Genomic DNA, 26,646 nt, shown 5'->3' with positions numbered 1-26,646 from the left:
GTTTATGGAGAGAATTATCATTTTCTAGAGGGTAGGGAAGAGACATTAGTGGCCTCATATGGCAAATTACTATGGAAAATGTAATTATTTCCAAATTTTCTTAGAACCATAATACTTTGTGATTGTTATAGTGATTCTTATTTTCCTTCCTTCCTTCCTTCCTTAGATCTCTTAAGTATACCCTATATAATTTGATTTTTAATTCAAAAGTTATTCAAATTTTGTTTTGAAGATTTCATAACTAAACTCTGACCGATCCCTAAGATAACTAGAAAAACCTCTTGGTTTTACAAAACTAGTTTGGATAGTGCTGTTCTAAAAGTATAATTTGAAATTGGTGAAATTATTTGTGGCCTGTCTTTATGTTCTTGCTGTATCAATATTTGTATCTTATCAGATACCTTTACATATGTCTAGTCTTTTCTTTCTATCTGACATTAACTTATTCAACAAATGTTTGTTGAACACTTGCTGTACTATTGTTCTAGCTGCTAGGTGCAACTAGAAGTGATAGCTGATAGAGCAATTTCTTTAGAGTAGTTTGTGCAGGTTCAGTTGAAAAATCAGTACCTGGTTTCCATTCAGGCCCTCCTAATGTGCATGGGAACTTGAATCACCTTGAAACTTTTGTATTGATTTCCATAAATGAGAAGTTAGATGAATTGCTTAATAATACCACATATTTGCAGAAACAAAAGAAAAATCACAGCTTAAAAAAAAAAAGAAAATGTAATCCATCATATTAACAAGCTAAAGAAGAAAAATCACGTGATTATATCAATCAGTGGCAGAAAGTTTATTTGACAAAATTCAGCACCCATTCTTGATTAAAACTCAAGACAAACGGGGCCGGGCACAGTGGCTCACGCCTGTAATCCCAGCACTTTGGCAGGCTGAGGCGGGTGGATCACAAGGTCAGGAGGTCGAGACCATCCTGGCTAACACAGTGAAACCTCGTCTCTACTAAAAATACAAAAAATTAGCCAGGCTTGGTGGTGGGTGCCTATAGTCCCAGCTACTTGGGAAGCTGAGGCAGGAGAATGGTGTGAACCCAGGAGGCGGAGCTTGCAGTGAGCCGAGATCGTGCCACTGCACTCCAGTCTGGGCGACAGAGTGAGACTCCACTCAAAAAAAACAAAAAAAAAACAGAGAAAACTCAGACAAACAAGATACGTGTACGAACAATAAATACGTGGATATCAAAATTAAATCAATACCATTTACAATCACTTAAAAAATGAAACACGGATATAAATCTTACAAAACATGAATAAGATTCGTATGCTGAAAACTATACAACACTGATTAAAGAAATCAAAGGTCTGAATAAATGGAGAGACATACTGTATTCATGGATTGAAGTTTCAACCTAGTTAGTATGTTAGTTATCCCTAAGTTGATATAAATGGATCAACTCCTTGAAAAGCACAAACTACTACTACGAGCCATCCAATGTGAAATAATTTGAATAGCTTGTAACTATTAAAAGTGAATTTTACAGTTCCTACCAAAATTTCAGCAAGAACTTTTTGTAGATACAAACAAGACTATTCTTAAAGTGCAGTGGCACGATCTTAAATTTCAAGCTATTCTTTAAATGGAGAGGCAAAATAAGTAGAATAGCTAAAAATAATTTTGAAAAAGAAGAAAATGGGAGGAGTCAGCCTGCCTGATTTCAAGGTAGATCATACTGCTATCACAATCAAGACAGTGTGGTACCTGCAGAGGGACTGACACAGAGATCAGGGGAGCAAAGTCATGAAAAACAGATCCACACATATATGCCCAGCTGATTCTTGACAGAGGTTCACAAGCAATTCAGTGGAGAAAGGATAGGATAGCCTTTTAACAAATGGTGCTGGAGCAGTTGGACATTTGTAGGCAAAAACTGAATCTTGCCCTAAATTTCACAACTTAAACACAAAAATTAACTCAAAATGGATCATAGGCTTAAATATAAAATACAACTTCTAGTAAAAAGCATAGAAAATCTTCAGGATGCAGGGCTACACAAAGAGTTCTGAGACTTGATACCTAAAGCATAATTCATAAAAGAAAAAACATAAACTGGACTTCATCAAAATTTAAAACTTTTGCTCTATAAAAGACAAAAGATACGCTACAGACTGAGAGGACATATTTTTAAACCACATATCTGACAAAGGGTTGGTATCTACAGTATATAAAGAACTCTCAAAACTTCAACAGTAAAACAAAGAACCCAATTAAGACATAAGCAAAAGACAGGAGGAGATACTTCACTGAAGAGGATATACAGATGGCAATAAGCATATGAAAATATGCTCAAATCATTAGCCATCAGGAAAATGCACATTAAAACCATAATGAGCAGCCAATACACACCTAACAGAATGTCTTAAATTTAAAGTAGAAAACAAGATGCTGGAGAAGATGTGGAAGAACTGGACCCCTCATTGATTGCTGGTAGGGATGTAAAATGGTACCCCCACTCTAGGAAGCAGTCTGGCAGTTTCTTTAAATCTCCACATGCAACTACCAATAACTTGGCAATTGCACTCCTAGGCATTTATCCCAGGGAAATGAAAATTTATGTTCACATGAAAACCTGCATATTAATATTCAAAACAGTTGTATTCATATTAGCCCAAAACTAGAAACAACTCTATGTCCTTTGGGGGATAAATGGTTAAACAAAATGAGGTCCATCCATGCCTTGAAAGACTATTCAGTAATACGAAGGGCTGGACATGGTGGCATCTGCCTGTAGTCCCACCTACTGGGGAGACTGAGGCTGGAGGATTGCTTGAGCCCAGGAAGTGGAGGCTGCAGTGAGCCGTGATCACGCCACTGTGCTCCAGACTGGATGACAGTGAGACCCTGTCTTAAAGCAACCACAAAGGAACAAACTACACAGCAACCTGGATGGGCCTCCAGAGAATTATGCTAAGTAAAAAAAGCCATTCTGAAAGGTTTCACACCGTATGTTCCTTTCTGTAACATCCTTGAAATGACACAGTTGCTGAGGTGGAGAACAGATTAGGGTTTGCTAGGGTTGGAGAGAAGTAGGTGAGCCTATAAAGGGCAACAGGAGGGGTCCTCACAGTGATGGGTGCTCTGGCTGTGTTTACGTCAGTGTCCTGGTGTGATGTGCTATATAGTTCTGCAAGATGTCACTGCTGGGGACAGTAGGGTAAAGGGAGCGATGGATCTCCCTGTATCATTTCTTATAATAAGAGGTGTATTTACAGTTACCGTAAAATAAAAGTTTAATTATAAAGAAATTGTAATTTGACTACTACTTGGCATGTCAGTGAGAGAATGTGGATAATAAAATGATGTAAGAACTAAGTATTGATTAAGAAAAATTAAGTTGTAAGAAAAGAGAGGGAAAGTGGGAATGGTGATATAATTGGAAGTCAATAAATAATGTCTTAAATTGATAAGCAATCGCAACATAAGCCCATTATTTAGAAAAATGGCTCTAGATGCTAGAAGAATCAGAAGACTCCTGTGTCGCCGCCTCTTGGAAGTGGTTTGTGGATGGGGTTGTCCCTGTTAGTAAAGGAGATTGTTGTTTTTTTGTTTTACAATTTTTTTGAACTTTATTTGCCTTTTTAAACTGTATACATTTCATAAAATAAAAACAATGACAACAACAAAATCCACCAGTGATAGGAGACATTTAATCCCACATACTCCAGTGTAGTGTTTATGGGAAGTATTTTGTATTTAGAATGAACATTAATGAAAAAGTTGAAAGGAATTTAATAGTAGCTTCTGTTTTGGAATGCTTACTGTGTGCAGCAATACTGTTTAACATTTTAAATACATTTTTCTCATTTAATCTTCACAAAACCTTCATAAAGTAGGAACATTACTTTGGGAGGCCGAGGCGGGCAGATCACCAGGTCAAGAGATCAAGACTATCCTGGCCAACATGGTGAAACCCCGTCTCTACTAAAAATACAAAGATTAGCTGGATGTGGTGGTGTGCACCTGTAGTCCCAGGTACTCGGGAGGCTGAGGCAGGAGAATCGCTTGAACCCAGGAGGCGAAGGTTGCAGTGAGCTGAGATTGTGCCACTGTACTCTAGCCTGGTGACAGAGCAAGACTGTGTCTTAAAAAAAAAAAAAAGGGCCGGGCGCGGTGGCTCATGCCTGTAATCCCAGCACTTTGGGAGGCCGAGAGGGGTGGATCACGAGGTCAGGAGATTGAGACCATCCTGGCTAACACTGTGAAACCCCGTCTCTACTAAAAAAAATGCAAAAAATTAGCCGGGCGTGGTGGCGGGCACCTGTAGTCCCAGCTACTTGGGAGGCTGAGGCAGGAGAATGGCGTGAACCCGGGAGGCAGAGCTTGCAGTGAGCCGAGATCGTGTCACTGCACTCCAGCCTGGGCAACTGAGCAAGACTCTCTCTCAAAAAAAAAAAAAAACATTGTTTCTGTAGTTTCTATCACAAGCTGACATTTGCCCCAGTAGGGTTTCATGCAGTGCAAGGCTCATGTGGGTTCACCTAGTGACTATGAATGGACTCATAGCAGGCTTGCTGTATGGTTTTAATAATGGGACAGGGTAATTAATCACATTTGTGATACCAAACCCAAGAAGCTCTTATCAGATTTGTTGTTGTTGTTATTTTTTGAGACAGGGTCTCACTCTGTCACCCAGGCTGGAATGCAGTGGCACAGTCATGACTCACTGCAGCCTCAACTTCTCTAGGCTCAGGTGATCCTCTCACCTCAGCTTCCTGAGTAGCTGGGACCACATGTTGCTCCATCACACCTGGCTAATTTTTGTATTTTTTTTTGTAGTGATGGGGTCTTGCCATGTTGCCCAGGCTGGTCTTGAACTCCTGTGCTCAAGCGATCCTCCTGCCTTGGTTTCTCAAAGTAATAGATTACAAGTGTGAGCCACCATGCCCAGCGTATTATTTATTTTTATCTAATTGAATATGTAATTTATGTACATGGTTCAAAATTCAAATGATAACAAAGAGATTCTTGGTCTAAAGAAATCCTGTGCGTCCTCCATGGGAGGAATTGCTGAACCAGATTCTCGTGTCTTTACAGTCTCTCCATATATGAGCATACACATGCATTTGTTTCCCAAATGATTACATGGTGTACACTGTTTGCACCTTTCTTTTTACACTGAACAGTATATTTTGATTTATCACAGAGTGTTCACATTAGCACACATAAAACTGCCTTGTCCATTTTAATAGTTGCATGATATTCCCTTAGATAGCTGTGTCATATTCTATTTAACCAGTGATTTATTAATACATATTTAATTTATTTTCAACTGTTATACTTGTTTTACTCTACCTTTAGGATAAATTACAAAAGTAGAGTTTCTAGATCTAAGGCTAGGTTACTTTTTAATTTGACAGACATTTCCAAATTGTTCTTCATAAAGGATTGAAGTCAGTGCATACGTGAGGACTCTGTGAGTGTGCAGGCGGCCCCCTACCTCTGCAGGTTCTTCACCCGAGGAGTCAAGCAACTGTGGGTTGAAAATATTCAAAAAAACAATTTAAAAAACCACTACAACAATTAAAAAAATACAAATTTTAAAAATACAGTGTAGCAACTATTTACATAACATTTACATTGTATTAGGTGTAAGTAATCTAGAGATAATTTGAAGTACAGTCTTGGCCATATAACAACATATTGGTTAACGACAGACCACATGTATGGCAATGGTCCCATGAGATTATAAGGGAGCTAAAAAAATTTCCATTGCCTAGTGACATAGCTGTCTTAACATTGTAGCACAACGCATTACCTTTTCTGTGTTTGAATGTATTTAGAGTCACAAATACTCACCATTGTGTTACAGTTACCTGCAGTATTGATACAGTAACATGCTGTAGAGGTTGTAGCCTTGGAACAATAGGAGCAATACCTTATAGCCTAGGTGTGTAGGAGGCTATATGTACCATCTGGGTTTGTGTAATTACACTCTGTGATGTTCACTCAATGATGAAATTGCCGAATGACAGAGTTCTCAGAATGTATCCCTGTTGTCGAGTGATGCATGACTGTTATACAGGAGGAGTGTAGGTTATGTGTGAATAATACTGCCATATTGCTTGAAGAACTTGAACATCTGCAGATTTTGGTATCCCAAGAGGCTCCTGGAACCAATCCCCAGCAGATACTGAGGAACAACTGTACCTGTTTCTCCACCCTCTGAGGAACATAGTGTTTATTCAAACTTTTTGATCTTTGCCGGTCTGATATTCTTAAAATGTTTTCTTATTATAGTTTGTACTTACAAGTGAGGTTGAGTGTCTTTCAAATGGTCAAAAGTCAGGTCTCTTTCAGACTACATTTCTAGATCCATTGCCCATTTTTTCTAGTGGGTTGTTGCTTCTTTTCTTATATCTTTGCAGTAGCTCTCAGTATGTCAGGTAAGTTAGTTCTCTGCTGTAAAGTTAGTTTTAAATGTTTTCCCCTAGTTTGTCATTTGTCTTTGTTCATCATTGTCTTCAATTGCTTCTCGTGCAGCAGAGCCTGAAACTGGGGATCATGTTCCACTGATCTGTTAAGGGCATGCTCAAGAGAAAGAGTGAAGGGGATAGGGTAGGGCAGAGGGGAAAGATGCCTGAAAATCATAGACTCGGGTTAATTTCAACCTGATTCATGATCTAAAGCCTAGAATGCCACAGCTTGGTGAAGACAGAAGTAGCTCAGGGTGTTACCCATCCACACTCAGAGCAGCGGGGAGTCCTGGGTGGGACACCACTGCCTGTACTACACTCCACCCCGCACTCCCTCATCCATGTATTTCTCAAGTTAAGTTCATCCAGACTCAGCTTCTCCAGAGGCATTTGGTCATAATTTCTGGAAACTTCTCCAGATGAACTACAGCCCTGACTACTTCAGTGGGACCCAAGGCCTCATTCAACCCATTGGGGACATGACACCATGTAGCAACTATTGGTTTAGATGTAACTGCATCCTAAAGGAGAGGGGGCATCCTTTCAGGGTGTCATCTCCCAATCTCCCAGCTGACCACAGCTTTATCAGGATGACAGCTCCAGGTGCTTAGGGTTTTTTTTTTTTATTGTTTTTTTTTTTTTTTTTTTGAGATGGAGTCTTGCTCTGTCGCCCAGGCTGGAGTGCAGGGGCGCGATCTCAGCTCACTGCAAGCTCCACCTCCCGGGTTCGCGCCATTCTCCTGCCTCAGCCTCCCGAGTAGCTGGGACCACAGGCGCATGCCACCATGCCTGGCGAATTTTTTGTATTTTTAGTAGAGATGGGGTTTCACTGTGTTAGCCAGGATGGTCTTGTCTCCTGACCTCGTGATCCGCCCATCTCGGCCCCCCAAAGTGCTGGGATTACAGGCGTGAGCCACTGCGCCCGGCCACGCCTGGCTAATTTTTTGTATTTTTAGTAGAGACGGGATTTCACTGTGTTAGCCAGGATGGTCTCGATCTCCTAACCTCATGATCCACCCGCCTTGGCCTCTGAAAGTGCTGGGATTACGGGCGTGAGCCACTGCGCCCGGCAACGCCTGGCTAATTTTTTGTATTTTTAGTAGAGACGGGGTTTCACCTTGTCAGCCAGGATGGTCTCGATCTCCTGACCTCATGATCCACACGCCTCGGCCTCCCACAGTGCTGGGATTACATGTGTGAGGGTGTTTTATGGGACATTGAATTCCATGGTCGTGTGCTTGCTGCTGTACCTCCTTTAGCACTGAGTCCCTTGATCCAAGGTGATGGTACATGCTGTCCCACATCGGCAACCACACGCCCCACAAGCCCTTGGAGAGTAGTTTGGCAGCTGCTGCAGGCAGGAGAGGCAAACCCTTATGTGGAGCATGTGCTAATTTTTGCCAGAACAATTGTTTCTTATTGCAGGGTCAAAGGAGTTCTGAAGTATTCAGCTGGCCGGCAGACAGGACAACTGGTTGGTCTCTTTGAGGGGATGATGCCTTATCAGGGCTGCAGAATTGGTATCCTGCCAGCAGGTCTGCCACGGTGAAGGGTTGTAGTGTATTTGCTTGTACCTAAGTATGTGAACCACGCTTGGGATTTTCTTTCTGTCAGCTGTGTATTGGGAACCCTTTCTGAGGCTGTGGGTGCAATTTACGGGAGAGGCTTCAGAACAGCTCCGCTGGGAAGTGTTTGGGTTTGGGCCACCTGTTCCTGCAGCTGGCACTCTTAGCACAGTCTTGTAGTAAGAACGTGAATGTGTACTGTTGTCCATCCTACATGAACATCAGCAGTTCCTGATAGTTTTGAGGAGGAAGTGTTTACCGCATCAATAGCTACAAACCATGTACCCAAGATTATTTATTCACTTGAGTAAAGATTCCATTTAGCTCAGTTTGTGGCAGTCTACAGTCATCTACCACAGTTTACCCACCATAATTTCTATAGGAGCCAGACTGGGCATGAGATGGGGACCCCTACCCTGCATCATTTACGTTTTCAAGAGCAGCATTAATTTGCTTTTCCCACTGGGAAATGATACTGTTTTTGATTTACTATGGCCAGGGGTCAGGGGTCAGGACAAATTTCAGGGGCTTCCAAATGGCCTTTTCTACTTCAATAGCGCTTATTCTTTAGATCAGAGAACCAATAGGAGGATTCTACAAAGTGCTAAGTATGTCCGTTCCTCTTGTATTACGTCTCTTATATTCAGGGAAGTGGGCAGATGGCCACCAGTTGAGTCTTTATCCAGTGGATGCACTTTGAGGTGTACTTGGCTGGGCTTCATGTATTATCTGACTCCCATGTGTTCCTACTCTGTGGAGGACCTTGTTGACAGTTTGGGTCCCTAAGTATCAGCATCGTCTCAGACCCTCTATTTCAAAAACCTCTGAAGACTTTCAGTTCCCATGGTACTTTTACCCAGGTGAATGAAGTCCCTTTGGGGAGAGCTGGGGAAATCACTGTGGCATGTACTTGCCTTGGTGTTGCAGATTGACTCCCACGCAGGCTTGGTCTTTCCTTCAGTCAGTGTGTCTGAGTTTGAGAGCTGCTCCAGATCTAGAAACGGAGTCAGGGATTGATACTTTGCATTGCAGAAGCTCACCTTAGCCTTCTGCTTATTCCGTTTTGATTTTTCTTGTGTATATATATTAAGCAGCACCCTTGTTGGCTTCGTATCTGTCCTGCCCATGGAAACTCCAGCATTCTGTGAGCCGTCTCCATAGATCCCTGCATGGAGCCCAGGCGCCCCTGGCTGCTATTTTGACCTTGCTGCCTGTTACTGGCTGACACTTACACCTGCTCTATGCGAGTCAGTGCTGCTCCGTGGCTTCTGCTAGGGGGGGTCTTGTTATCCCCTTGCTCCTGGGGAGCCCAGTTCTGTACAAGCACACCTGATGGTTAGCTTTCCCTTCAGAGGCTGGCCAGCACAGAGCTTCTCAGTGATGCCCGTGGCCCTTCTGCACACTCATTAGTGCCATGGTTGATGGAATGCCATCATGTTCTCCTGAGGGACGTGGGCCGCTGGTGGGCTTTCCTGTCATTTTGTAGGTCAATTGTAGTATGTCCACTTCCCCGAGCCTTTCGATACCTGGATCCACTTTGCCACAGCAGTCCCACGATCTCTGCTTTAATATGAGCCATCACTTATGCTGAACTTGAAGAGCCTGCCAGCAGTATCTGAGAACGGCCTCTGGACGCCCCCCTCAGGATGTTAAATGCTGTGTTATAGTATGTGCCCTAGTAGAGAAGATCTCCCATTCAGCTTAATATTCTGTCCCCCTGGATCCAGCACCTTGAGGTCCTCTCCCAGGTGCATTCCCCAGCTCTGTCAGAACTCGTTAGGCACATCCTGTAGCGAGTCCCAGCCATGAAAAGTGGACAGGGCAGATTCTGGGGAGAGCAAGCATTATCTCTTGAGATTCCCATTTCATTTGAGGCCTATGTGTTATATGCAAGCAAGGAGTGTGTCGGGGGCTTCTGTCGTACAACAAAAGGGGATAGGTCACTTCTGTAGGCATAGTTTTAAGAAGAATTTGAGGACTAAGTTTCTCAAAGGCATTTACCCAGCTATCCCCATCTCAAATCTCAGAATCCTGTTCCTTCCCTGTCAGGGCCCAGACCCTGCCGTGGGAACCTTACCAATCAAGGCCAATAAAGAGAAGTTATTGGGAGACTGATTTGGTATCAATATTAAAAACAAAAACAAACAAACAAACAAAACACTTCCATTGTATCTTGTCAGAAGTTATTTTTAGAAGAACTTTCTGTTTAGAGCCAATTCCCCTACCCCAACCTCTAGACAAGGTGCTTGAGGAGGGGGTGAGCCTGCCAGCGTGGAGCTGTGTGGTTGGCAGTCAGGCAAGGGTGTGTGAGAGGCTGCCTGGCCATACCGTCTTCTTTCACTAATCTCAGAACTAATGGAGCTGATGGCTGGCTGGTCAGATGTCCCCTTGCTCTCTCACTGCTTCACCATGGTCCTCTCTCTCGTAGCTGTGCTCTTGGCTTGCTGGGACAGTGGGTGTAGGCTGGGCATGGCATTACCATAGGGGCACTGGGTGTTGGCCAGGGGGCACCCAGGAGACAGGGTTTCCCAAGGCAGATGGGGAGCCCATTGTGAGAACTGTCCAGGAGGCATACATACTGTGTCCTATTCAGATATTAGAACAAAGATTAGAGCTGTACTTTTTCTTTACTGATAAAAGTTGTTTTACTAATATAAGTATTTCACAGTGAAAGAAATCTCAAATAAGTAAAGATTTATCCCTATAGGAAAAAAGTAGAATCGTGAATCCTCTTTAGAGATCTGTGAGCCTGAGTTTTTGAAGCATCATGGCCAGATTTTGGATAACACCAAAGAAAAGCAAGATAGTGATGGTGATGTCGTGTCACCCCAGCCACAGGGAGGCCAGGGAGAATTCCTGTACAATTCTGTAAACTTAATTCCGGGTACTTTTGTTTCAGCAAAGCACTTGACATATGACCCCATCGTAGTCAATATTTTTTATTACCCTTTTGAGAACAGAGAATAATATTTGTGGATGATGCAAAACTAGGAGGGATAGCAAATGAAATTATTGAATAAAACTAATAAGATGAAATTTTTTATTGTGGTAAAATATACATAAGATTTATTATCAGCCAGGCCGGGTGGCTCACGCCTATAATCCCAGCACTTTGGGCGGCTAAGGCGGGTGGATCACGAGGTCAGGAGTTCAAGACCAGCCTGGCCAAGATGGTGAAACCCCGTCTCTACTAACAATACAAAAAAATTAGCCGGGTGTGGTGACGGGTGCCTGTAATCCCAGCTATTTGGGAGGCTGAGGCAGATAACTGCTTGAACCCGGGAGGCGGAGGTTGCATTGAACTGAGATCGCACCACTGTACTCCAGCTTGGGCGACAAAGCGAGACTCCATCTCAAAAAAAAAAAAAAAAAAAGATTTACTATCTTAATCATTTTCAAGTGTAGAGTTCAATGGCATAAAATCAATTCACACTGTTGTGCAACCATCAGCACTATCCATCTCCAGAGCTTCCCATCAGCTCTTACTGAAACCATGTTCCCATTAGACAATGCCTTTCCATCCCCCTCCCACAGCTCCTGGCAACCACTGCTTTACTTTTTGTCTCTATGATTTGACTACTCTAGGTATCTTATATGAGTGAAATCATACAATATTTGTCCTTTTGTGACTGGCTTATTTCACTTACCACATGTTGTAGCATGTGTCAGCATTTCCGTTGCTTTTAAGGCTGAACAATATTTCGTTGTATGTATAGACCACATTCTGTTTATTCACTTATCTGTCAATGAACATTTGAGTTGTTTCTTGCTTTAGTTGATTGTGAATCATGCTGCTGCTATGAACATGGGTGTACAAATGTCTTTTCAAGCCACTGCTTTTATTTTGTGTATATACCCAGAAGTGGAATTACTGAATCATATGCTTATTCCACGTTTAATTTTTTTGAGGAACCACCATATTGCTTTTCACAGGAGTATCATTTTACATTCCCACCAGTAATGCACAGGGTTTCAATATCTCCATATCTTTGCCAACAATATCTCCATATATTTTTTAAATAGCTGTCTAGGCCGAGTGTGGTGGCTCATGCCTGTAATCCTAGCACTTTGGGAGGCCGAGGCAGGAGGATCAGTTGAGCTCAGGAGTTCAAGACCAGCCTAGGCAACATAGTGAGACCCCACCCCTGTCACTATTAAAAAAAAAGTAGCCATCCTAGTGGGTGTGAAGTGGTATGTCATTATGGTTTTGATTTGCAATTCCCTAATAACTATTGATGTTGAAAATCTTTTCTTAGGCTTGGCTTATTGGCCATCTGTGTATCTTTAGAGAAATGTCAAGTCATTTGCCCAATTTTTAATAGTGTGAGCTACCATGACCAGCCTAATTTTCTTATTTTTAGTAGAGACTGGGTTTCACCATGTTGGCCACGCTAGTCTTGAACTCCTGACCTCAGGTGATCCTCCTGTCTTGGCCTCCCAAAATCCTGGGATTGTAGGTATGAGCACCGCCTCCGCCACAATGATTGATATTTGAACAATGAATCAGCCTTGCACACCTGGGATAAATCCCGCTTGATCGTGGTATATAATTATTAATACATTATTGGATTCAATTTGCTAATATTTTATTTAAAACTTTTCGCCAGGCGTGTTGGCTCATGCCTGTAATCCCAGCACTTCGGGATGCCAAGGCAGGAGGATCACTTGAGCCTAGGAGTTTGAGACTAGCCTAGGCAATGTGGTGAAACCCTGTCTCTTAAAAAAAAAAAAAAAAGAAAAAAAAAAAATGAAAAATACAGGCTAGGTGCGGTGGCTCATGCCTGTATTCCCAGCACTTTTGAAGGCCGAGGTGGGCGGATCAGTTGAGCTCAGGAGTTCGAGACCAGACTGGGCAACATGGCAAAACCCTGTCTGCCTCTACAAAAAATACAAAAATTAGCTGGGCCTGGTGGCATGTGCCTGTGGTCTCACCTACTGGTGGGAGGATCGCTTCAGCCTGGGAGGTTGAGGCTGCAGTGAGCTGTGATCGTGCCACTGCACTCCAGCCTGGGTGACAGAGCAAGACCCTGTCTCAAAAATGTATGTGTGTGTATATGTATTTATTTTGGTGGTTGCCTTAAGGTTTACAATATACATTCACAACTAATCAAAATCCACTTTCAAATAATGCTGTGCTGCTTCACAGGTAGTGCAAATACCTTGTAACCAAGTATTCCCAATTCACTCGTCCCGCTGCTTATAACATTGCTGTCATTTATTTCATTTATCCTTAGGCTACAGTCGCCCAATACACAAATTTTATTTTGAACAAACTGTTAATGTGTTAGAGCAATTAAAATAAAAAAAAAATACTAAGTTTACCTACCTTTATTTCTTCTCTGATGCTTTTCCCCTTTACATAGATCAGAGTTTCTGACTATATCATTTTCATTCTCTCTGAAGAAGTTCTTTTAACTTTTCTTGAAATGTTAAATCCCTGAGTTATTGTTTTTCTGAGAAAAATCATTTCTCTTTCACTTCTGAAGGGTAATTTCACTGGATACAGAATCAAATAGTTCCCTCTCTCTTCTTGTTTGGATGGTTCCTGAAGAGAAGTCCAGTGTGATTCTTTTTCTTGCCATTTTATAGGTAGGGTATTTTTTTCCTGTGGAAAAAATCCCCAGATTTCTGCAGAAGAGATAGTCTTCCTTTCTGATTTTCTTTTTGTCTTTCATTTCTGCAATTTGATGTGATTTGCCTCAGTGTAGATTCCCTGCTTTTTACCGTTTCATGTTCTCTGACCTCATTGGATCTGTGGGTGGGTGTCTGACATTAGTTGGGGAACTTCTCAGCTCTCATTACTCCAAATAGTTATTGTGTTCTTTTCTTTTTCTTGATATCCTCATTGCACATATGTTACACCTTTTGTAACTGTCCCACAGTTCTTGCATATTCTGTTTTCTTTCTTTCATTCTTTTTTCCCTTTGATTTTCACGTTTGGAGGTTTCTGTTGACGTATTCGTAAGCTCAGAGAGTCTCTCCTTGGCTGTGTCCAGCCTCTTGAGCTTGTCGAAGGCAGTCCCCATTGCTGTTACAGGACTTTGCTTTCTGGCATTTCCTACTGATATTTGCTTAGCGTTTCCATCTCTGCTTATGCTGCCTGTCTGTTCTTACATGATGTCTACTTTTTCCATTAGAACCATTACCATATTAATCGTAGTTTTTTTAAATTCCCAATCTGGCCGGGCGCGGTGGCTCAAGCCTGTAATCCCAGCACTTTGGGAGGCCGAGACGGGCGGATCACGAGGTCAGGAGATCGAGACCATCCTGGCTAACATGGTGAAACCCTGTCTCTACTAAAAAAAATACAAAAAACTAGCCGGGCGAGGTGGCGGGCGCCTGTAGTCCCAGCTACTCGGGAGGCTGAGGCAGGAGAATGGCCTGAACCCGGGAGGCGGAGCTTGCAGTGAGCTGAGATCCCGCCACTGCACTCCAGCCTGGGCGACAGAGCGAGACTCCGTCTCAAAAAAAAAAAAAAAAAAAAAAAAAATTCCCAATCTGGTAGTTCCCAAATCTCCACCATGTCTGAGTCTGTTTCTGATATGAGGAACTTAGGCATCAGGTTAGTAGGCCTTAGTGTGAGGTATGTTTGTCTGGCTGGGAGTTGGGCTGTGTTTACTGTTTGCTGCCCTTGTAGATGCTGGGGGATAAAATCTCTTGTGTGTCCTTGTTTTTGTGTTCCATTGTTTTTGGGTTTTCTTCAAGGTTCCTTCTTAAATAGAGTCTGAGGCTTGCAGTTCTTATAGGTGTGCATCCCTGTTATTACACAGGGGTCCTGTTGATGTGGCTTTCAGGGGAGAGGAAGTGTTCTGTAGTCCTGGAATTAGGTCTCAGTGTTTTAGTGAGCCTGTGTCCCTGGGCCGTGGCCTTCACATGTGCTTCTTAGTTTTGTTTTTTTCCTCCCCGTTAGGAGAGACATAAACGATAGAGGAGGCAGGAATTGGGTGTTTCCTTACCCCTAGGTGGTTAGGCTCTGGTAAAATAGTTTTCCTTGAGGAAAGGCCTTTGTTAAGGATAACAGAATGCTCTGGTCATTCCTTTTTCTTTTCTTTTTTTCTTTCTTCTTTTTTTTTTTGAGATGACCTCTGAGCCCTTTATATGTGGGTTGGAAAACTGGAGTGCTGTGACACCATCATGACTCACTGCAGCTCGACCTCCTGGGCTCAAATGATCCTCCCACCTCAGCCTCCTGAGTAGCTGGCACCACAGGCATGCCGCCATGCCCAACGATTTTGTTGTTGTTGTAGAGATAGGGTCTCACCATGTTTCCCAGGCTGGTCTCAAACTCCTGACCTCAAGCAAACCTCCCGCCTTGGCCATCCGAAGTCCTGGGATTATGGGCATGAGCCACCACACCTGGCCTGGTTATACTTTTAAATGATGTATTTTCCCTCCTCCTGCCAGAGTATCAGGAGATGTGTCTCCAGTCACCCTGACAGCCTGGTGGGACTCCTAGTGGTAAAACTCAGACGGGTATGGGGACCTCCCCAGTGACTGTTCCCCTGGAGTTTTTGTCTCATACTGGTCCATGCGCAGTCTCTGCCATTTATCAGTTCCCCTTTCCTCTCCGCTGGTGCTGGCTCTAAGGTTTCTGCTGCGTAATGAGCTGTGATTCTTAGCATTGCATATCTGTCTCTCCATCTTTGGGGTTATTGTTTTTTCATGTGACCTCAATTATCTGATGGATCTAAGAACAGTCATTGATTGTAAGTTTGCCAGCTTTCTTGTTGTGAGAATGGGAGTGATGACTTCTGAGCCCTTTACAAGCTGGACAAGAAACTGGAAAGTCCCATTTCATTCTTTTTTAATAGAGAACTTAACTGTGTGAGGTAATGAGCAACTGAAAAATGTTGAGTGCAAGAAGCCTGTTCTTGGGAAGAATCGGCAACCCATTTTAAAAAACAGAAACATTAAAAATGTTATGGTGGTTGGTAAGATGCAGGCAGGAGCACAGCAGGTACAGTGCTGCTGCCCACCGCCTTCTGCACCTGAGGCCCTGTGTCATGGAGGTTTGCTAAGCTAAGTGCCTCACAGCCATGTGTGACCAAAAAAACCTGTTTACTAAATGTTTTAGTCTGTTTTGTGCTGCTATAACAAATACCACAGACTGGGAAATTTATAATGAATAGAAATTTCTAGGCTGGGCATGGTGCCTCACACCTGTAATCCCAGCACTTTGGGAGGCTGCGGTGAGCAGATTGCTTAAGTCTAAGAGTTCAAGACCAGCCTGGGCTACGTGGCAAAACCCTATCTCTACAAAAATTAGCCAGGTGTGGCGGCACACCCCTGTAGTCCCAGCTACTCAGGAGGCTAAGGTGGGACAATTGCTTTGAGCCTGGGAGGCAGAGGTTGCAGTGAGCCAAGATCACGCCTCCTCACCCCAGCCTGTGTTACAGAGTGAGACCCTGTCTCAAAAAAAAAAAGAAAAAAAATCGTTTAGTTCTGAGGGCTAGGAGGTTTAACGTTGAAGGGCACAGCTGGTGAGGGGCTGCATCTGCATCTTATGTTATCCCAGGGCAAAAGGTGGAAGGGCAGGAGAGGGAAGGGGGTCAAATTCATCCTTTTATCAGGAACCTGCTCCTGAGATAACAGACCCCCTCCCAGGATAACAGCATTAATCTGCTCACAAGGGCAGAGCTCTTGTTGCCTAATCAGCTCTTATCTTTTTTTTTTTTTTTTTTTTTTGAGACAGAGTTTTGCTCTTGTTGCCCAGGCTGGAGTGTAATGGTGCAATGTCGGCTCACTGCAACCTCCGCCTCCCGGGTTCAAGCAATTCTCCTCCCTCAGCCTCCCGAGTAGCTAGGATTATAGGTATGATCCACCACGTCCAGCTAATTTTGTATTTTTAGTAGAGACAGGGTTTCACCATGTTGGTCAGGCTGGTCTCGAACTCCCGACCTCAGGTGATCCACCCGCCTTGGCCTCCCAAAGTGCTGGGATTACAGGCCTAAGCCACCGCACCCAGCCTAATCACCTCTTAAAGGCCCCACCCTTAAAGGCCCCACTGTTGCATTTGGGGACTAAGTTTCCGGCACATGCTTTTTGGGGGACACTTTGAAACCATAGCACTTCATTTTTCTATTTATGCTCATTTCTCAGCTGCGTTGACCTTTGCAATTGAGTAAGTTTATTTTTTAGTGAAGTTGTGCATGGTGCCATTGTTTTCAGTTTCCCCAGCAGTGACTAGAAAACACTGGCCATCCCTGTTTTAGAATACGGATTCTACCAAAACTAGTAGTTTTGGTACTAGTAGTTTGGGATGTCCATTGCAGGACTTTGATGATGACCTTCACTGTAGAATAGTAGGAGATGGGGCAGCACTGTCCTCAGCCAGTAGAGATTTCTGTAAGAACCCAGGACTCTCTTCCTAGAGTTGGCCCTCCACGCGAGCCAGATTGGAGACCCATGGGCCTGGTGGCTTGAGTATGAAGCACTTGGTTTGTGCTCTCGGCGGTAGTGATGGTGGTGTTGGCTCAGCTCCCATTTCTCATGGCATTTTTTTTCTTCACTTTCTTTCAGTATTTAGGTCAGTTAACGTCCATACCAGGATACCTGAATCCCTCCAGTAGGACTGAAATCCTGCATTTCATAGACAATGCAAAGGTAACCCTATCCTCTTAACCCTGTGCACTAGCCCTCAGCCCCCACCAGCCCTTGGTCCCTGTACACTTGGCCTCGTGGCTGTGAGGAATGAGCCAGTCTCATCACATTATGGGTACACTTGGCTCTTGGCCATAAAGACTATTCCTTAGTATGGACATTAACTTGATTCTCGAGACTTGCTCCATGTGATTTTGGGCTGTTTCCAGAATTTACATTTTCAAGATATTTCAAACCACGTGCTGTAAGTCCGAATCTGAAGGCAGTTCCAGAAGAATCTCCCAAATGGTTTGAACACATTGGTGTCCCTGGAATAAGCACTGTTCTGAGGGGAATAACACTGACCTTATTCACTCAGCATTTGTCACATGTATGACATCGGCCAGCACAATATTCTCAGGAGAAGAGCCCCATGCCGGTTGACAGCTGAGTCTGCATTTCTGACACCCTGTGGTTCTTTCCAGAGAGCCCACCAGCTTCCGGGACACTTGACTCAGGAGCACGATGCTGTGCTCAGCCTGTCTGCATACAACGTCAAGCTGGCCTGGAGGGACGGGGAGGATATCATCCTCAGGGTGCCCATCCATGACATCGCCGCCGTCTCCTATGTTCGGGATGACGCCGCGCACCTGGTGGTCCTGAAGACAGGTACAGGAGGTCAGGGGTCAGGAGGGTCCTTGTCCTAAGGAGTGCATGTGTGAATTTTATGAACTTCTGGAGACAGTTTTTGCAGCTTTGTGTTGGGTGCTGCTGTTTGTCATGACCAATAGTTGGCTTTCCTGTCTCTGAGATCAGCCAGAAGAGGGCTTGAGATCAGTTACCAGACACTGGGAGTCACTGGCACACTAAGAGCCTTTGGGGACTCAATAATACTGGGATACAATATTTAGGACTGGTATCCTGTTCCTCTGCCGGGCGGGGCTCCTATTGACTCCCACTGGGTACACTGGAGTTGCCTCTCTGCCTAGGTGTGGTGGATCCTAGAGAGAACGCAGTGGGTAGGGACCTCACCTCAGCTTGACTGACATTTTGAGCTCTGCACAGTGTCCTTAAAGCAGGGACAGCGAAGATGAGACCCAGACCTCCCAGGAGTTCTTGGTCATAGAGATTACTCTGTGTGTGTCCTTGCTGCCTGCTGCTTTCACAATGGGATAGAATTGGGCAGAATGTTATTTTTGGCTGTGGTGAGTACAGTGATGCCTCACTGGACCCTATCCCAAGCTGCCTATTAATTTCCAGTGGCTTCCAGCCCAGGCATTCATGCCACTGAGGATGAGGGGAGAGACCATGGTTCACCCTCCCTGTATTTTGCCCCTCCCAGTCCTGAGTTTTAAAGCTGGCGTTGCGGTAGGGACAGTATCCTGGGTTCCTTGGATCTCTGCTGGTGACTGGGTTGATCCCAAAGCCTTTCATTTCCCGAGGTCCAGTGGCAGGGTGTGAAGAGGTCACAGTGGGTCTGCCTAGACCACACACCGTGTTTCAGGTAGCAGAGAGGGGAAGTTGTTGTTCCGTTTAAGGTCAGTAGTTCATTGAGAATCTGGCGAGTATGTTCATTATTGACCCCTTGAGCCATGAAGCTGCCAGCTTGAGTGCGCGTCCACAGAAAGCCTGTGAGTCTAGATGCTTGGAGTTGCTGTGGTCACAGACTACACAGGGAACACTGGTGGGGTTTATGAAGGTGACTGTTGCTCTGCTTTGTTCTCTGTGTAGCAGTAGCTTAGACTTGCGTACATCCTCCCCAACGCAGGCACACACCACACCTATACACATGTACGTTACTCACCCTGTCTGGCTGAGAAGGCTGGCTTGGTGGCTACTTCTAGCCATACTGTCCAACACCATGGTGACCCTCCTGTTTTTCTACCTTTGGACCCTGCAGGAGGCCTTAGGCCTGGGCCGTCCTTAGGGACAAGGAGTGAGGAGACTGGTTTCTGACTGGCTTCCTGCAGGTATTTCAAGCTGGTAGGGAGGGGAGATAGGCCCCCCCTTTATTTCTTCTGCTGCATGACAGTTTCTCAGCTTTAATTATTAGAACACATTGCTAAAGGAAATGGATAACAGATTTTTTTAAATGGAGAGAGAATGAGCGCCATAGTGAGAAACTTTCCAAAAAATAGATGAAAAACAGGACCTCTGGTCTTTGAGAGAACTTTTGGTTTAAAGGAAGAGAGTGAATCCCTGGGTCCTGGGGGCCATCTTTCTTGTTTTTGCAGATGCACTGGAGCAGTTTTGTGTCTCCTGTGTTACATGAGGCATGCTGTGTTTATTTTGTAATTTTTAAAATATTTTAACTTTTTTTGTTAAGGATGAGGTCTCTCTCTGTTGCCCAGGCTGGTCTTGAACTCCTGGCCTCAAGTAATTCTCCCGTCTTAGCCTCCCAAAGTGTTGGGACTACGGGCATGAGCCACTGCACTGGGCCGCCATGCTGTGTTTAGGATTAGGAATCCAGAGTTCTCAACATAAGAGACCAGCAGGTGAATAGCTAACGTTTACTCAGTGCCTGCTATGTGCAAGCAAGTCTCTGTGTCTCTTTGGACCAAAAGTACCCTGGTATTTGGGATAGCACAGGAACGGGGAAGTTAGGGGCCAGGTTAGCTGCAATAGGGTCTATGTGGCAGGAACTGCTTGGAGGGCGGTGACTTGAGTTGGTGCCAGATGAGGTAGGGTCACCCGTGCACCCACGGTAGCACTTCCTGGATGATACAGGAGAGGCATACAACTTGCTGCCTGCATCCTTAGGCTGCCCACCCTGCTTCTTTGAGAACTGCCACAGGTACACACCAGGGAGCCAACATTTAAAAAATGTTTAAAAGGTAGAGATTTCTTACCAAACTCATACCAAAAAAAGAAAAAAAGTAAAGGGAAACAAGTGAATTTTTTTTTTTTGAGACGGAGTTTTGCTCTGTCACCCAGGCTGGAGTGCAGTGGTGCGATCTTGGCTCACTGCAAGCTCCACCTCCCGGGTTCACGCCATTCTCCTGCCTCAGCCTCCCGAGTAACTGGGACTACAGGCTCCCGCCACCACGTCCAGCTAATTTTTTGTATTTTTAGTAGAGACGGGGTTTCACCATGTTGGCCAGGCTGGTCTTGAACTTCTGACCTCAGGCGATCCACCCGCCTTGGCCTCCCAAAGTGCTGGGATTACAGCCATGAGCCATCGCGCCTGGCCAATTATTTTCAATAATATATTTTATTTAGCCCTCTGTACCCAAAACATTATCACATCAGTATATAATCAATATAAAAATTGTTGAGCTACATAGCATTCTTTCTTTGTCTACCTCTGAAACCCTGTGTATAGTTTGCACTCACACGTTTCAATGTGGACTCATCACATTTTGCATACTCAGTAGTCCTGTGGCCAGTGGCTACCACAGGGACAGAGCAGCCCCAGGAGTCTCACTGTGGGGTTTGAGGTACAGTCCCTTATGGAGCCCGTGTCTCTGTGCATGCGCCTACCTTGTACCTGGCCTGGGACAGCCTTCCTCTCCCTCCTGAGGCTGGCCTGCCCTCCGACACCCTGGCACTAGTGGCACTTCTAGGTTTTGTTTTCAGTCCTGAAGTCCTCCCGGGGTGGTCCGAACTGATGGTTAAGAGCCCTGCTTCCTGGGGATGGGCCTCCCTCCTGCTATCAGGAAAACCACTGAGTTACTCCATGTATTTCAAGAGATCCTCATTTGTCTAGGGAGGCGATGGGTAGGATGTTAGAAACAAGGGCACTGGGGTCTGACCATCTAGATTGCCACGTGGACAGTGCAGCTCACATGCCCTCAGGCCTGGCCTTTCACTTACCCCGCCTCCGTTTACCCATCTGTAAGAAGGGAACTCCCTCAGAACACATGGAAACCTCCTGGAGGTGACTGTTCTCAGAGTTGTGTATGTGGTCTGTTGTATATGAAACTTGAAGCATGTGAAACTACAGGATGACGTGCAGCTCTGGTGCCCTGGTGCTCAGTGGTCGTGTGTTCCCACCCTTCTTTAGAGAAGCAAGGTGTGTCTGGTGCAGGCCCTTCACCCGGGTCGTTCTGTGGGTGCCTGAGCCAGGTAAAGGTCCTCTCAGCCTGTTTCCATAGTGGCCTCAGCTGTTGCCTCCAGTGCCCCCATGCCTGCCCTTTCACTGCACTAACCTGAGATGGTATTGACTTCTTAGCCCAGGACCCAGGGATCTCCCCCAGCCAGAGTCTGTGTGCAGAAAATTCCAGAGGTCTCAGTGCAGGCTCCCTGTCGGAGAGTGCAGTTGGGCCCGTGGAGGCATGCTGCCTGGTCATCCTGGCTGCAGAGAGCAAGGTGAGACTTTCTCGCCCCACTCACTCAGAACCGAGTCCTGTTCCTGGCTCCTCCCAAACCCTGCTCATGGCCAGCTCCGCCTGTGGCCCCACCCTGGCCATACCCAGCACAGTGCTGGGTACTGCCCTGGACCCAGCTACTTCCTCTGCCATTGCCTGTCCCCGCCTCACCCTAGTCCCCGCCCAGCCCCACCTCTCTGCTCAGCCCTGCCCCAGGCATTGCCCCCATCCTGGCCCTGCCCACAGCTCCTCTACCCATGGCTGCATCCCAGGTCCTGCCCCAGGCCCAGGCTCCCTAACGGTTCCCACCCCTGTGCCTTCCAACCCTTCTATCTCCAAGCCCCAGCACCTTCTCTGAGACCACCTGGCTACTGAGCTTTTTGCTTATCATTCTTCAAGGTGCCCCCACGCTGATGGGCGGGCAGCGGCAGTCACCTGCCTGGGAGCTGCATCCTAGACCTGCCTGGTGTTCAGGACTGTGCTTATAGATTACTCACCACCTGGAAGAGCCAAGGGCCAGGCCCTTGTAGGCTAGGGTTTGGGGCCCCCTCAGCCAGCCAATAGCTGTGGGGCCTTGGCAGTCACTTAACACCTTTCTGTTTAATTTCCATATCTGTAAAATGGATACTAGTGACCACCCACCTTAAATATCCTGTAATGAGCATTTCTCAGTGTTGATGCTACTGTCATTTTTAGCCCAATAATTTTCCACTGTGGGAGGCTGCCCTGTGCATTGTGGGGTGTTGAGCAGCATCCCAGCTTCTCCCCTTGTGACAGCTGAAAGTATCTCCAGATATTGCTACATGTCCCCTGGGAGGGGTACAAAAATTGCCCCAGTTGAGAGCCTCTGCTTTAGACAGCACACTGTTATAAAACTGTCTTATAGCTGTTAGAAACGCCTCCAGGTGGGCTGTGATACTGATGGTATCTCCTCTCACCTGTTTCCTGGGCTGGGATAGGGTTGTGAGGGTGTTGACAGGTCAGGTTAATGGAAAGAGGACGTAGGGCTGGCAGCTAACACTTGTGCCCTGCACAGTCCTCTCACACTTGCAAAACCACCCCTGGGCCATGTGGCAGTCCTAGATGGAGTCCTGGGGCAGTTGGCTAGGTCTCCCTTTTGACACCCCTTTGGGTCAGTGAAAGGTAGAGGGACACATTCTGGCATCCGCTCTTCATTCATGTTGATTGAGCATCTGGGCTGCCCCAGGTATCCTGGAAGCTGCTTGGGAAGGCACAGTCTCCAGCCAGACTGACTGAGCAGCTGCTGTCCCCTACTGCAGGTTGCTGCCGAGGAGCTTTGCTGTCTGCTAGGCCAGGTCTTCCAGGTTGTTTACACGGAGTCCACCATCGACTTTCTGGACAGAGCGATATTTGATGGGGCCTCCACCCCCACCCACCACCTGTCCCTGCACAGCGGTATGTTGAGTGAGAGTGGGCAGCGGGTGGGAGCAGAGACAGGAGGGGCTACTGCAGTGGCCCCCAGCTCCCCATGAGTTACCCTTGGAATAGTGCAGTTACTGCCGTGACAAGGTGGCCTTTTGTTCCCAGACTTTGCTGTTCACATTAGCCCATAGGGTTTCATCAAGGCAGAAATGTCACCTGTCCTTGAGCGAGTTGCACCAGGTCAGCACGATGGCTTCCTGGAATACATTTGGGGTCTTCGAACACTTTTTTGGAACCACTTGTGGCTAAAGTCACTTAATTTAACTCAGAACAAAGAGCCTGGAGAAGGCTGCTAGCATTAGGGCCTGTGATGGAATTGGGGAGGCTGAGAGTGGATCTGGGGAGCCTCCTTTTCGGTATGCCCGGACCATGGCTGCTCTTAATGTGAAACTCCTTCCAGGACCATGGCCAGACCCATGGGAAGCTGCTCAGGCTGCCCTGGGAGGTCAGCTGGTAGTGGTGGAGCAGTGGCAGATGGGGAAGAATCGAAGGCACCCCAGAGCTGCCTCCTCCTGCATGACCCACACAGCATTTTCAGGAGTCTGTTAGTCCATTGAAAACACTTCATCAGCAAGCTCACTTGAGTTAAATCTTTAAAAACATCATCTGTTTTTCAGATGTATTACTTATTGAGGATTAATGGTTTACATAAATCAGGTTCATAAAAAGCTGTTGGAGGCCGGGTGTGGTGGCTCACGCCTGTAATCCCAGCACTTTGGGAGGCTGAGGCGGGCGGATCACCTGAGGTTGGGAGTTCGAGACCAGCCTGACCAACATGGAGAAACCCCGTCTCTACTAAAAATACCAAAAAAAAAAGAAAAAAAAAAAAAAGCTGTTGGAAACAGTGTGGCTTGTTGAGTGCAATTTCTTCTTTTTATGGAGGTAAGTCCCAGCCCTCTACCCTTTCCCCAGTAACACACATCTCAGTGAAGAGAGTAAATGGTGGAGAACCCTGGGGAAGCCCGTGCCGGTGTGAGGGCTGCTCCTCAGTGCCTCCTCCCTCCCTTTCTTGCTGCTGGTGCCAGAGCCCTTTGGGGCACGTTACGCCCTGTGTTGGCCCAGCAGCTGCAGAGAGGACAGCTGCTGAGCTCTCAGGCATGCTCTCCATCTCATTTAGTCCTCAGTGACCTAGTGAGTTAGGTGCAGTCTTCATCCCCATTTTAGAGATGGGGAAGTAGAGGCTTAGAAGTCAACAGTATATCCAGAGGAATGTACCATATGAGTAGCAGACGATTTATCAAACTGCCATTCAGTTTCAGTGTGATTGGTTTGGCCCTTGTACTTTAAAATTCCTAAAGGGCCTTTTTTTTTCTTTAATAATTTTTTTTACTGAGAAGTACACAAGTCATACATGTACAGTTGAATGAATTTTCACAAAATAAACACATCATGTAACACCACTACTGAGGGCTGCTGAAGTGGGCTTCTTCCCCTGCCAGCCTTTCCCAAGACCTCCCCCTGGGATCCACACACAGATGTGCACACGTTATGCACACCCATACGCACATGCATGCATTCTCTGCTTATTTCTGCCTTGGAGTTTTGCTTGCTGTGTTCTCTCTACTCCAGCTATGCCAAAACATAGCAGCATAAACAGCAGAAATATATTCTCTTATAATTCTATACATTAAGAGTCCAATGTGGGTCCCACTGGGCTAAAGTTGAGGTGTCCACAGGGCTGGTTCCTTCTGGAGGCTCCAGAGAAGAAGCCATTTCCTTGTCTTTCCAGCTCCTAGAGGCAGCTGCATGCTTTGGCTCACGGCCCTTCCTCTGTCTTCACAGCCAGCCACGTGACATCTTCCACAGTCACATCTTCCTTTGACTCTCAGCTTCCTCTGCATTTCAGGACTCTTGCAATCACATTGAGCCCACCCAAATTCTCCAGGGTCATCTCCCTATTTCAAGGTCAGCTGATTAGCATCCTTTACTCCCCTTTGAAATTGGTAACATATTCACCAATTCCAGGGATTAGGATGTGGACATCTTTGGGGGGTCATTATTCTTCTCTCCATACTTACCTTGTTCCTAGTGCCAGAAATGTCCCTTTTATCTCCCAGCCTCTCCCTCTGCTCCCATTTAAAATCTTACCCTCTCCGCGACACTCACTTGCCTCACTCACAAAGCTTTCACTCACTGCCTGCGCTGGTGTGGAAATGTGCCTTCCTCAGGTTTAGAATAGCAAATTACAGTCTGTGTCACGCAGACCTAATGTCATTTGTTGAATGTAGCTGCTCAGCGTTAGACCCTTTGCTGGTCTGAGGGTCTCAGGAATCCTGTGGCTTCGCTGGGTTCAGGTGGGGAGTCAGACTGCCCGGCTCTGACTGTGGTTGCTGCTGCATGACCTGGGCCAAGTTGTGTAATCTCTTTGACTTACTTCCTCGTCTGCAAGTGAAGATAGGGGTGATATGTGCCTGGGTTAAAGGAGACAAAGCCCCAGTAACCCTGCGTGGCACATGAGTGATACCTCAAAAACAGCTTTTGTTGACTCTGGCCATGGGTGAATGTGAACTTCAGCCCAGCCTGCAGCAGGATTTGCATTTGCCAGGATCCCCAGGAGGGGTGTATGTGGGCTTAAGTCTGGGGGGCCCTGCCCTGAGGCACACAGCACATTCCAGAGTGTGGGCAGCTTGCTGAAGGACAGCAGGGTCCCTGAAGGCCAGGGCTGCCGCTGTCTCCTGTAAATACAGCAGTGGGCTGGACTCAAAATGCCTCCCCACCATGTCCCCGAAAGTCATCTTAGTTTTCTGCATCTTCCTTACAGATGACTCTTCTACAAAAGTGGACATTAAGGAGACCTACGAGGTGGAAGCCAGCACTTTGTGAGTGCACATGCCACCAAGCCGTGCGGTGGGACACGCACCAAGTGCATTGCCCAGTGTTGTCCAGGCTGCAGCCAGTCGGCGCCCCCATCTCAGCCCCACCTCGCTAAGCCATCCCCAGACCCACTGTCCCCAGCTTAGTGAATGGTTGAGGCCTGACTCGCCGCCCTATCCTCATAGACTTCTAGAGCCCTTGCTGTCCCTCTGGTCTCTCCCTGCCCACCTTCCCATGGCTTCCCAAGAGTGAGCTTGTAATAGGCATGTTGGATGGAGCTGTTCCCCTACCCAAGTCTGCCGAGGCGCTGGCCTTCCAGCCCATATCTGCCACTGCCTGGGCCTCTGTAGTACTTCAGCCCACTGGTGCTCTCCATTCCTGCCACCCCACAACCCCGGCTCCTCCCTCCGAGCCTTTCGCTTCCCCCTCCCAACAATGCTGCCCACCACCTTGACCTATGTACTCCCTCCCTTCACTCAGAGCCCACCTCAGAGCCACACCCCCGGG

General features: G+C 46.1%; 1 protein-coding gene across 6 annotated transcripts in view; it reads left to right on the top strand.

Moving 5' to 3' along the window:
* CCM2 (CCM2 scaffold protein) overlaps positions 1 to 26,646 on the top strand; it is a 74,463-nt gene that overhangs the window by 44,643 nt on the left and 3,174 nt on the right. For 3 of the 6 annotated variants that reach the window (XM_025379698.1, XM_025379696.1, XM_025379695.1), the window contains 5 exons: positions 17,516 to 17,599; positions 18,061 to 18,244; positions 21,747 to 21,883; positions 23,163 to 23,298; positions 26,087 to 26,144. In XM_025379698.1, the coding sequence (XP_025235483.1) occupies positions 17,516 to 17,599; positions 18,061 to 18,244; positions 21,747 to 21,883; positions 23,163 to 23,298; positions 26,087 to 26,144 (599 nt within the window). Of the gene's footprint in view, positions 1 to 17,515; positions 17,600 to 18,060; positions 18,245 to 21,746; positions 21,884 to 23,162; positions 23,299 to 25,107; positions 25,231 to 26,086; positions 26,145 to 26,646 lie in introns of all 6 variants that reach the window. The other 3 variants (XM_025379697.1, XM_025379694.1, XM_025379699.1) reach the window with 2 other exon arrangements.

This window comes from Theropithecus gelada, chromosome 3 (assembly GCF_003255815.1).
Source record: "Theropithecus gelada isolate Dixy chromosome 3, Tgel_1.0, whole genome shotgun sequence".
Classification (NCBI taxonomy): domain Eukaryota; kingdom Metazoa; phylum Chordata; class Mammalia; order Primates; family Cercopithecidae; genus Theropithecus; species Theropithecus gelada.
Note: the sequence above shows the minus strand (reverse complement) of the source record. Positions and strands in the feature narration are given on the sequence as shown.